The sequence below is a fragment of the Leptosomus discolor genome, chromosome 1 (genome assembly GCF_034619465.1).
Source record: "Leptosomus discolor isolate bLepDis1 chromosome 1, bLepDis1.hap2, whole genome shotgun sequence".
Lineage (NCBI taxonomy): Eukaryota > Metazoa > Chordata > Aves > Leptosomiformes > Leptosomidae > Leptosomus > Leptosomus discolor.
In genome coordinates this window covers 59,170,868-59,183,924 of record NC_141391.1, presented here as the reverse complement: position 1 = coordinate 59,183,924, position 13,057 = coordinate 59,170,868, and the positions used below count along the sequence as shown (strand labels likewise).

The window sequence follows — 13,057 nt, the reverse complement described above, 5'->3', positions numbered from 1 at the left end:
CAAAGATCGAAAAAATACTGTTTTCTGAAACTCCCAGAAGCAAAGCAGGAGTTATCTGGGTGCACTGCATCCACACATTACTCATGGTTGCTTCTAAACAATTTAATGAAAGGGACCTGATCTCAAAATGGTTCCTACTAAATGTTTGTTAAACAGATTATTAACTCTTATAAATTGCACATCATCTCCAAAGTATGGTGAAGTAGCAGCTGTGGAGGGGAAAAAAAGGTTGTATCTGGGATAACAGGGATATTTGTACCACCTAAGATAAGCAGGGCAACTTTTACTAGCATTTGATAATTTAAACTAGAACTACACCTTTGAACAATGATGATTACCTAAAGACTGCTAATTTTGGTCTGTTTGCTATGGATATTTAACAGGCATACTGAAGGACACAAAAGCATAACAAGTTGCTATGTACATGAGCATTTCACTTGATGACAGTTCTGTTCACACATAGCTGCCCATCCAGAAAACTTACTTTCTACTACAACAAAATCTGAGACTGAACACACAGTCGCAGTTGGGTCACAAACAGCAGCAGAGAGCAGACCAAAAAGCACGTGCGTGTACACACACAAAACAGACGAACAAAACCTTGGGTTTTAAATTATTTTTAAAATGAGAATTTTCCTAATCAGAATTCCTTCATCTTTTTCAGTGACCATAAGCATTTTCACAGAGCACTCACTATACATCTGAGATCTACGTAACTCACTGGTAATCCCCTATTTCACAGAAGCGAAAACTAAGCCAATGAAGGCATGTACCATAGCTACATAAAATGCAAGTAACAAAGGATGAAATTTGAACTCAGGTTTCCAGGTTCCTATTCACTGAACCCTGAGGACTTTGAAAAGTATAGATTCCAATACACTTTCATAACAGCAACAGTGTTCAACAACCTTACATGTTCATTACATAAGCATGACACGTTAAAATCATTACACACACACACGCGGTACTAACTTTGTTTCCTTGGCAAGTACAAACCTAGATTAATTTCAGTGGGATATAGAGAAACTTTAGATGAGATTGCTTTGAGTCTTTCTTTGTACTCAACCTGTGTGACAGCACTTGGTATCTGTAAGAGTGATATAAATTAGTGAAAACATTGATGATTTCAAGTTACTATCCTAGGGACATGCCAGAGGAAAACAAAAAAAAAAAATCTGTATAGATCTATGGTTTACTGGATCAAGGGAAAGACAGCACCAAGCAAACACACCAACTGTTCAGAAAGTAGAGGAAACCACTGATGTAATATTTGAAAAAAAATAAAACACAAGGACTTTCACCTCTTCTGAAGCTGTTCAAACAGAAACAGAATAATAACTGTAATTTACAATTCACTTCACTGTTTAATGTTATTGTATTACACCATCACCTAGCCAATGCTGATATAACAGCCATTTTCTTCACAACATTAATTCATTAGCCAAAGAATCACAGTTGAAATAAAAAGAGAACTGGTTTGAAAACAGGCATTTTTAGAAATGCCTGAATAATCTTTAGCCACCCTAATCTCCACATCCTTACCGGCACATCAAATGTTTCTTGAGTGTCATCCAGCATCTGAATTTTGATGGAGACAAGTTTTCCTGGAGGTGTCATAGGTGGTTTCTGTCCATGCTCCAAGGTACTGATCCCAGCATTTTCCTGAGCTCCCAAGCGGGATCCTGCTGTTGGTCTCTGCTCTGTTTCACCCATATTTAGGGAAACACGTTTCTTATATCTGATAAAAGAATAAAAGCAAAGACGATCATATCACTTATAAATAAGAGGTTTTGCACATAAGCATTATAGTATATATACTTACAGCTAATGGACCATATGACCATTAACACAAAGTAATAACCATTATGATTTTTTTTTAAATGTCTCATATGAAGACAAGAAAACCAGGCAAACTTGCTACTTTTTCAAAACACACAGGCTAATCACCTGCTGGGAATAAGGCTGATAGACTGGCTACAGTACTGCACAACAGGAAAATATTCCTTTTCTCCTGGAAAAGGAAACAAGACCACACTGGAAACAGCACGACAGAACCCAGACTTCAATTAATCATGCTAATTTTTATATATTTTTATGTTATCAGCCACAGCCAGGGCTTCCAAAGAAGGGAGGAAAGTGAGGAGAGCAGGTGAGACAACTCACCACTTGCCAACCATTATTCCCTCCTGGCCATATCAGCATTTTTTTCCTTTGGTCCTTCCAGCCTTCTCTGGCCCTTTGTAGCTGCCACCTTGCTTAAGGGTCTGCAAAGCAGAAAAGCCAAAGGGGTACAAGATGACCCCAATTACACATCCTAAATATTTTTGTTTCCTTTGAGGACCAGAGCTGCTCTAGAACCTGAAGCCTGGTCTGATTCTGCTGATGGGCCAATGACTGTGAGGATGTGCTACCGGGAAGGTCAGAAAAAGTGAGAGCAATAACACTGGTTGGGAAAAGCATGGGAAATCTGATTTCCCACAGAGCCCCGCAAGCAGGAGGGGAACATCAAGGAATGCACCTTGCTCGCTGTGCAGGGGGAAGGCTACATCTGCACCAGCTCACCTGCACTGCTCGCTCGAAGTGGATGTCTACTTCATATCCATGGAAAGTAACCTCAGAAACTAGCTTGCTAATTTTGTTTCCGTGCAGCACATTTCTCCTAAATAATTATTCTATCCTAAAAAGGGAGCAGAGCTACAACAGCGATTCAGTGTGATATTCCATTAACTAGCACAACTTTGAGCCTTCTTTTTTAATTCAAGGACCATTAGTTTTACCTGTCAAATGTCGCACATCATACTAGAATTTTATTTTAACACACACACCCTCCCTCCCTTTTGACACTCTAGCTGGGTTTCTGATGAAACCTGCTGCTAGTGTCTATCTATCTTTCTTGGTAATTGCATTTTCGTTCTGCATGACTTTTATATGCTGATCAATGACCATCAAAAAAAAACATGTAGCACACAGAAAGAATAGAAACATAACTTTCCAGCTGAACAGAGGCACAAGAAGAGTACTGCCGATCATTGCCTGGCTTTTACTCTGAGGTCACAATTATTGAGAAGACTACAGGAAAAATAGCCTATGTATTACTGAATGCATCACCGGCTCTACAGTATACTATAAAGAACAGTGCCAGGTAAGAAGACACCAGTTTCCTCCATAAGGACAGAATAAGCACAGTTCTGTCTTCAGAAAGATATACTATTTACTACACATCACTCTTCCATGTCCTTACTAATCTGTTCCCACAGATGGTTTACACAGCAAGTGGCTTGGAGCAAAAATTTTTAAATGAGCACTTTGATTAAAAGAAGTGTTAGCTGAGAAAGAAGGGAATGAAAAATTAGGGATTGCACACTTCTACATAGCAGCTCAACAGGCAAAAGTGAAAGAGAACAAAAAACCGCAGGCAAACTTTTGCAATGCATCAGCACTATCCCACCCATCAACGCTGGAGAGATACTAGTGAAACCTATGCAAGCGCATGCCAAACGCTACTGGAGAGGCAAATTTTTCCTCAATTGGCATCGTAATCTAAAACCGTAAAAGGAATCAAATTTATTTTACTATTTAAAATTAATTAAATTAAATCTTTTTATGAAACAAGAAGTGCCAACAAGAAGGCTGCAGTTGGAGGCAGGAATTCCAGAAGAAAAGACACCAAGCTCTATACAGCAACACGCGCACCCTGTCTAGAAGTGTCACCACAACGAAGATACCGGTCCATGTCCTTATTAATTCAAAAGCTGTTTTAAGAGCTCTTCTGAAGTCACCATATGCAGACAGCACCAACACGGCAGAAAGGACCTCTACAATTGCTGTGTCACTACAGCAGTTTTTGGCTAGGTACAGACATTTAAAGCGGATGAAGAAATCTGTTCCTTCCATTAAATCCTAAACATAGGAATCAACCCCGTCAGTTCAAGTGATACCATTAAATATTCAACACAAGGAAATACTGCAGTGCTTGAACCTTTCTATAAGTGTTCTTCTGCCTAGATGATCTAGTGGCCCATACACACATTCAGGCAGGCAAATAAACTTAGCGAAATAAGGAAAAAAGGCACCCAAATTTAGGCTCCAAAAAAGTCATGGAGTAAAGGTGCAAGCCAAACCACTCCATATATACAGCTGAGAGGCTTTTTATTGTTATTAACAGCTAGTAATACAGAAACTCTTGTAATATATTGAACTATTCAGCTATACACACACAGTTCCTTTGGAAGCCAAGATCTAAGAAGTATTGGCCACACTGATCACATGCATCTGCTAATGACAAAATTAAAAGCAGACCCTCTTTTAATTTATACATGTATCTAAACATCAGCCTGCTGCACCGGACAGTTTTTTTCAGTATGACACTAATCTCATTCACTATGGTGCTGTCATAACATCAGCATAATATCTTTATTATGCCTTTATGTAAGAGGCCCTAAACATTATTACAATTGCCCTTCCTAAAATAACGCGGTGCATCAGTCAAGCTGCATACCTTTAAATCCCTTTGATCTAGAAGACAGTAAACTAAGGTCACAGAATGAAACAGAAGAGTATTAAGCAAATATCCACAGTATCACAGAATGGTTTGGGTTGGAAGGGACCTTAAAGACCATCTAGTTTCACCCCCCCCTGCCATGGGCAGGGACACCTCCCACTAGACCAGGTTGCTCAAAGCCCCATCCAGCCTGGCCTTGAACACTGCCAGGGAGGGGGCAGCCACAGCTTCTCTGGGCAACCTGTGCCAGTGCCTCACCACCCTCACAGTAAAGAACGTCTTCCTAATGTCTAATATAAATCTCTCCTCTTTCAGTTTGAAACCGTTACCCTTCATCCTATCACTTCACTCCCTGATAGAGAGTCCCGCTCTACCTTTCACATAGTCCCCATAAATACTGAGCAAACCTGGGGGGACTAAGATACTTAATATCTGTCACGATGAGAAGGATCAAGTTGGAAAGAGGATGGTGAATTTTAAAGACACTGTAGTAGAAATTCGACAATCTTGATGAATTGGGGAGGTTATTAATGGAGAAGAAAAAGCAGTGGCCACCAGACTTCAACACATGCAGCTCTAAGCAAAACATAAGCGGTGGCAGACAACCAGTACAGAAGCAAAGAACGTGGCAAATAAAAAAGACTCATCTGAACTCCGAAAATTAAGAGTTTCTGCCTGCTCTTTTTGACAGCTGGTAAAACCCAGGGCCAAAACTGCATCTGTCGTTCCTGCTACAGATTGCTGGGTGCCAGTGCCCTTCTCAGTACTGCTGTAGCATCTGCAAAGATGGAGAGAGACCGCTGCAGAGAGCTAACCTGCATCCTAACCTGCACAAGGGGAGAGGTTACCTGAGACAGCAGAGCTGCCCACGGAGAAGCCTCGGCCCCTCCTGCTCCTTCCCAGCTCCCACCCATGCAGTCCTGCCTGATGCTGTGCACTGACTCTCAACCTCCTCAGACCCTTCACTAAGCCAATGCACCTCCCTAACCCAAAAGAAAACAAATGCAGTGTTTTGCTCTTTGCTGGGTTAGCAAATTAAACCAGCTCTCGGCAGGCTGGCAAACCTAACGCCAGTGTGAGCTACCCTCAGCCAGCCACCAGCATACCACTACACTGACTCGAGCCTCCTCACCTAACTCTACCTAAAACATCTGGAAGGCACAAAAAGCTACAACTACCATTAGATAGATCAGTAAACATGTTTTTGTCCTAATCACACGTTAACAATCCTTTCACACAGATACTAAACACTTAGATGAAAATTTTAAGTTCTGTATGTACTTTGGCAGTAGCTGGACAAAGGCCACGATGTGGTTCAGTGTAAAGCCATTTTAGTTCTCTATGTTCAAAACAGGTGCATTTTATAGCACTGTAAAGGTTGAGGCCAATTAAAATTTCCATGTATTTTTCTTTGGCAGGATGAATAACCAGTGAAACCACCTCAGTCTAAAGGGAGCCAGGAGTATAAACTGCACTTTTTTTTTTTTTTTTGGGGGGGGGGGGGGCAGAGGCAGGCGGATGGAGGAGGTGGCAATAAAGGGTTACAAAATACTGAGGAAAAGAGAGGTAATAAGCCACTGTTAGACATGTAAGTAGAGCTCATGTTGGAATAGATGCTCATCTGATCTGTTAACTACTCTGCTCTTCTAGATTAATGAGGTTTGGACATTTGATGCATGAGGTTCCCAAAGCCTGAAGACTTCTATTATAGGGGGAGAATTGTACCAGGTATGTAGGCCTTTTCCACTTCTTTTGTTTTGCTTAAATACATTTCCACAGCATGGAGCAGAAGGCTGCACACTGCTCACTCTTTGCCTTTTAAAAAGCGGGGAAGCCTGAGGCACAGTGGATGATGTGACTGGGCTGTAAAGTCACCAAGCAGAGCAGCCACAGAGCTAAAGCTGCAGTCAAGACCCCTCAGATGCTGGCCCAACACTGTCTCCCAGATCATATGAAACATTTGAAAGAGGTTAAAATCATCAATATAATAATCCAGACGACATGATCAAACTGACTCAATGGCTTATAAACCATCGGTAAGATCTAGGAAGGCACCAGAGGACTAGAAAGGAACAAATTCCATCCAGATCTTCCAAAGGATAATAAATGTGAAGCAGCAAGGAGAAAGAGGGGCAATCGAGGCAAACTGCTCACACATGCTTGTAACTCTCAGCTTCTTATAAAACTTTTGGAAAGCCTCAGCTGTGGAGAGGACTGCAGTGAATACTGCTAGCTAATACTCCTGTCAAGTACTCATCTTCAGTTCTAAGCACTTTCCTATTTGCAGAAAAACATAAAACTTGACAAATTGGAGTAAGTTCAAGGAATCATAACAAATACATTATAAGGAAAGACACAGTAATATGCACAGGTCACACGTGGAGCACTCAGAGAGTGTAACTGTGGCAAATCTAACTGTGAGGGGTGAAGATGCCACCTCTCTCCGAGGCCCAGTCCACCACTGCACCAGACATTAATGCTCCAAAGCAGAGGGAGCAGGACATGTATGCACCTCAGCTGCCTCACTGCAGAGGCTAATTTATTAAACAAGCCCACCTCCCACCTCTCATATGATGTGCTGATCCTTCCTATTTCCCTCCCCATGGACAACAGCAAAGCAGGCATAAATATATAGCCCCGGCAAAAGCACATAGCAGACCTGTACACCTTCGGTACGGGAAAATTCTATACCCACAGCACAAATTGCCAAGGAAGTTGCATTTTCATTAATATACCAGAATTATCATAAACATGAAATCAGAGAGCAAGTTTCTTGAACCTGCATTAAAAAAAAATAATAAAATGATATAACAAGGCAAGAGGACCAGGAAGACTGAAACTGGATTCAATCTAAAATGATGGGGAGCAGGCAGGCTCAGGTTTTTATATTTTATGAAACATTATCCCAGTTAATTTCCACAAGTCCATGGCAGACTTGCACAAGGCAAATACAGCAATTATAAAAATTTAAGTTATTCATCTAAATAACGCTAATACGATTTCTTTGGTAAAAAACACCATTTTTAAAGTTACGACGAATCAATGCAAAAGAAAGAAACCATCCCCAGCACTTGTTCAGCAGAGAGCTCATGTGCACCAAGCGCAGTACTGGTGAAAGCCAACCTGTGAGGCAACAGACACGAAGCACACAGCTAGCCATCGCAGCAATAAACGGCAAATTTTCAAGTCATGCTACGTAACTGACTGGATCAGCGCTGTTCCAGACAAACAACAATAACACGAATTAGTTTCTTGAGCAGGAGTCACCACATGCCACATGGGAGAGCTGTGTGGGAATACCTAGAGGAGACAAGATTTATCCTTTTCACAAACACAAACCAAATACCTTTGACAGAGAGAAGTCTGCAACAGAGGAGATCAGTTTTTTTTGAAAGTTTTTGTCACCATCATCTTATTAGTCTTTAGCAGTTTCTCATGGGAGAATATCGAAGGTTTCTTGGAAAAATCTTCTCTTTAAAGTCTGATTTTCTCAAGGAACTACCAAAACCCACAAACAGCTGCCTCACTAATACATCATGCTTCACATTATTCCACACAGATCTCATATACCCTTAAAATTACACAAAAGTCCTTACAAAGAAAAACATACATTAGAAATCTGACATAAATCCAGAAGTTTTTCATGATGCTAACAGACCAGCATTTTTGTGGAAGTAAAGAAATGTGACACCAAAAGCTCTTAATCGAAAAATTGCTCAAGCCTGAAGGGCAGTAGCACAGACACAGGTGCTGGGTGTCTGCTTCTCTGCTTGCACCCAGCAAACTAAGCTTGGTTGCTCAGCCTCTAATGGAAATATTGCGACTGAAGGTCGTTTATGGATTCCTGTTCAGACTCCTGTCTGCCCTTTCTGCTCACATCCGCAATATTCAGATAAAGAAAGAAGTACTGTAAAAAGCCAATTCTTCTGCACTATTGGTCTGTCTCCTGGAATTAAAAAAAAAAAAAAAAAGTTAACATTGTAAATTATGGCTCCTTCATTAAGTCAGAAGTAAGGAGGGTCTACATGAGTTACGGTCAAGATCAGCATTGTAGGCTCATGTCTAGTCTCCTGTACAGTCAGGGGAGAACAGGATGGAGGGGGCTCTCCTTAACTGGTCTTAAATCCTAAAAACAGATTTATTTTTTCTTTTTGCTGTCCCTAAAGACAGCGAAAACAAACCTCTTAAAACCTGCCTGCCCCAGAAAACACCATGGCTGTCTACTTTTTGCAAATGTCAGAACTGGGTACTTTAGCGTTTTGCAGACTTCCTAAAATTTGCAGCACTAAGAAATGCCCTCCATTAAGGCAGAGCATCCATAATACCGAGAAGAGTATCCACGATACCTCCGAGAAGATCAGCTCCAGTGGCAGGTAAGCTTTCTAGGGCTGGGAAAAGCGGCAGCCTGTGGCGGGCTGCTGAGGCGGCGCAGGCGGCGCCAGCACCACCGACGGCAGCTCTGGACGAGCCGTAACCGCGCCAATGGTCACTCGCCCAGATCACACACTCCCCACTCCCCCCCCCCCCCCCCCCCCCAAAGAAGCCCCTCGGGATCGCAGCCACGGAGTAAACGGGCACCGAGTGGGCGTCCCCCAGGGCGTCCCCCGGGAGCGCCACGGCAAGGGCTCGCTCCCGGGCGAGCGGTCGGAGCCGGCACACGGAGCGCGGCGGTTCGCACGGGAGGCGCGGGGGGTCTGCCGGCTCGGCCGGGGGGCGACGGGAACCGCTCGGCAGAAGCCCACGGCTTCCCTCGGCCCCGCACCCGCCAGCCCTGACGCCGCTTCCCAGGCGGAGCTCTCGGGGGAACACGCTGCCCCCCCGGGCCGTCGGGCTGGGGGGGGTGCCCGGCTCTCCCGCCGCTGTCCGACGGCAGCGGTGAGCACTCCCGGGGGAGGGGGTGGTGTGCCCGGGGAGAGCAGCTCCTCCGCTTCGTGACGGAGCTCAGGGGGAGGTCAGCAGGTTGAGGGCCGTCAGGGAGGGCGGGAGAGAGAGAGATGCTGGGAGTCGTCCCCTGACTGCCGTGACAGAAGCCCGGCAGGCGGACAGAACCCCCGCTGCAGAGAGCTGCCTGTCCTCTCCCTACCCGACTGAACGGGGGGAGTTGCAGGATGGGGGGCAACGGCAAAAAGTTCCTGCCCGGCGCAACAGGCGCGTCTGCCCAGTGACTAACCCCCCTTCCCAGGTGCCTTTGCCTAACAGGTACGATGTTCTGCGAGGGGAACCAAATAATGACAAAGAGGACAGCTGCCTAGCTTGGAGATGTCACCCAGGCTAAGACTGAGCATGCCTTGCATCAAAATGTCTGATAAAAAGAAAGAAAGATGGGCCCTTGTTGTGGGGGACTCAATTCTGAAGGGAGCGAAAAGCCCGATATGCAGGCCAGACCTGCTACGTGGGGAAGTCTGCTGCCGACCTGGGGCCCAGGTTAAGGATGTAAAGATGAAGCTTCCTTCCCTAGCACAGCCCTCAGATTACTGTCCCCTTTAGATATTTCAGGCAGGCAGGGACGAAGTTGTGAGAAGCCATCCAAGGGCAATGAAGAAAGATTTCAGGGCCCTGGGACAACTGGTCAATGAAGCAGGAGCACAAGCTGTGTTCTCCTCTATGCCTCCAGTTGTGGGGAATGATGAGGTGGTAAACAGGAGGAGCCAGCAGATGAATGCCTGGCTTCAAGCCTGATACCAGCAGTAGGACATTGGGTTCTTTGATCATGGATTGATCTACAAGACACCAGGCCTGCTGTTAACGGATGGGAAAAGCTTATCTCACAGGGGGAAGAGGGTTCTAGGATAAGAGTTAGCAGGGCTCCTTGAGAGAGCTTTAAACCAGATTCCAAGGGGGATGGGGATGTATCTGGGCACCTGGGGGTAGTAGCTCAGTACTTGTGGGGCAGCATGCTAGTATTTTTGAGAACCAAAAGGGCTACCACCCCTCGAGGGAGAAATCTACATGCTCAGCCCCCTCCCTGAAATGCTTATACACCAGTGCACACAGCATGGGGAATAAACAGGAAGAACTGGAAATCTGCGTGTGGTTGCAGGACCATGATCTTATTGCGATTACTGAGACATGGTGGGACAGCTCACATCACTCAGGTGCTGTCATGGATGACTAAGCCCTTTTCAGGAAAGACAAGCCAGCAAGGTGAGGTGAGAGAGCTGCTTTTTATGTGACAGAGCAACTGGAATGTGTTGGGCTCTCCCTGGGGGCAAGTAAAGAGCAAGTGGAGAGCTTGTGGGTAAAGATTAAGGGGCAGGCTGATATGAGAGACACTGTTGTGGGTGTTTATTTCAGGCCACCTGATCAGGATGGGGAAGTTGATGAGACCTTCCACAGACAGCTGGAAGTAGCCTCACAATCACAGGCCCTGGTTCTCATGGGGGACTTCAGTCACCCTGATATTTACTGGGAAGGCCACACAGCCACGCACACGCAGTTGAGGAGATTCCCCCAGTGTATTGATGATATATTTTTGACTCAGGTCGTGGCGAAGCCCACAAGGAGAGGTGTGCTACTGGACCTAGTACTGACAAACAAAGAGGGACGCGTAGAGGACATTAAGGTTGGGGGCAGCCTTGGCTGTAGTGATCATGAGAAGATAGAGTTGAGGATCACGGGGACTAGGCACAGTAGGACTGCAACCTTGGACTTCAGGAGGGCTAACTTTGACCTCCTGAGGTCAAAGATATCCCATGGGCCAGGGGTCTAGAAGGTAGGGGGCTCAAGAGAGCTGGCTGATATTCAAGTACCATTTCACAGAATCACAGAATGTTAGGGGTTGGAAGGGATCTCAAAAGATCATCTAGTCCAACCCTCCTGCCAGCGCAGGACCACCTAGAGTAGGTCACACAAGAATGCGTCCAGGCGGGTTTTGAATGTCTCCAGAGAAGGAGACTCCACAACCTCTCTGGGCAGCCTGTTCCAGTGCTCTGTCACCCTCACAGTGAAAAAGTTTTTCCTTATGTTTTCCTTACTTAGTTATTAACAGCAAACTAGCTAGATCATTAAAACAATGTCGAATTTAGGGACCTAAGCAGTAAGTAACACAAAGCTTTACAAACTCAAACCATTCAGTACATCGATAATGTAGCCTGCAATCCAGAATAATGAACATTTATGTACGTACAAGACAAAAAACACCTGTTGCAAGACTATTGACTATCAGTACAGCATTCAGAGTGCCCACATTCATCTTGCTTCTACCTTTAGGGCCATTCAGCTTCCAACTGGAGCTCATTTATCTTTATTCCATTCAGGTCCTAAAGCTGTTTGCAATTCTGTGGCCCTAGCAGCTGTCTCAGACTCCAAGTCTTCTGCCAGATGTCACAAGAGCAGTCCCATCCCGCACAAACCTGATGCATGCTATCTTTTTTCCTCAACCACCCACCTGTCAGTAGATCTATCAACAACTGCAGTAATAGATTTCTGTATGCTTCTGCAATTGCCTCTGTGAAAAAAAGTCATCCCTTAAGCATAAATACAGATTGTTCTGTGAATCAAGCCAGTCTAGTCTATGATTTTTTTTTTTAAACTCACAAAACTAAAATTACTTTTGATGACTGTCAGTAATATTAAACAAGACAGTAAGCATGTTGATTCGCTGCATGCTATGTTTTGCAAACAATCTTGCATTAGAAACTTATTGCAGGCAAGGAACTTTTCTTTTTCCTCCCTGCATCTCACACAAGCAAGCAAAGCCATCGTATATATGCAAGTAAGCAGTTACGTCCGTGAAGCCTGCATATGTTCACCCTCTCGAAGGAACCCCTTGGAAGCCTCTTCATACAAGTTACTCTTTGGGACTGGTTGCAACTGTTTCCCAACCTCTAGGGACTTGTCTTCACTATTTGTTCTTCTCTACTCCTTCATGGTATCCTTGTACCATGATCAGGAATGTCAATATGCTATAAAAACCAACACAGACAATTTAAAAGTTTTTTCTTCAGGTTTTAAATCAGCCAGCTTGAAGGCACTGTACAAACAGGTAATTCTGGCTATTCCTGGAAGGAAAATTAAGTGTCTCATCTGCTAAGACAAGGGCATGATTAATTCCAATCACTCAGGTAGTGATTCTCCCTCAACAACTGTTTTCCTTTCAAATCCAAAGGCACAGTCTAAGCAAAATCAAGAGCTCCTGGAGCCATTAATCCTTTAATAGCCCAGACTGAGATACTTCCCCTCAAATGCTTTGTTTGTTATTAGACACATTAAAATTTGAATTAAATGTTGCCCATTTACTTTGCATTTATTGTATCACTATTTAACACCAATGTATGTGTTTATAACTTACTTGTACCTGAAGTTCAACACAGTGTTTTTCTTCGAACATATTTTCCTGCCACTTCCCCAACTGAACAGACCACATCTTTTCTACAAAATTTCTGCTTCATCTTGGGGCAAGGGGAGGATATTTCTTCTTTACTGTGAAACTCATAACCTGCTTTCTGAGATGTTTTTCAGTCTGTTGTCAAAACTGCCTGCATAAGAAATGATGCTCAGGAAGAAGCTGTAAGTTACTAGTATCATATACTTATACTCGATTTCATTGACACTCCT

General features: G+C 44.0%; 1 protein-coding gene across 2 annotated transcripts in view; it reads right to left on the bottom strand.

The window, feature by feature from the left end:
• The window catches only part of FARP1 (FERM, ARH/RhoGEF and pleckstrin domain protein 1), a 169,188-nt gene extending 167,475 nt beyond the window's left edge, over window positions 1–1,713 (bottom strand). For both annotated transcript variants that reach the window (XM_086482045.1, XM_086482046.1), the window contains exon 1: window positions 1,543–1,713. In XM_086482045.1, coding sequence (XP_086338171.1) covers window positions 1,543–1,713 — 171 coding nt within the window. The remainder of the gene's footprint in view (window positions 1–1,542) is intronic.
• Between the last annotated feature and the right edge of the window lie 11,344 nt (window positions 1,714–13,057).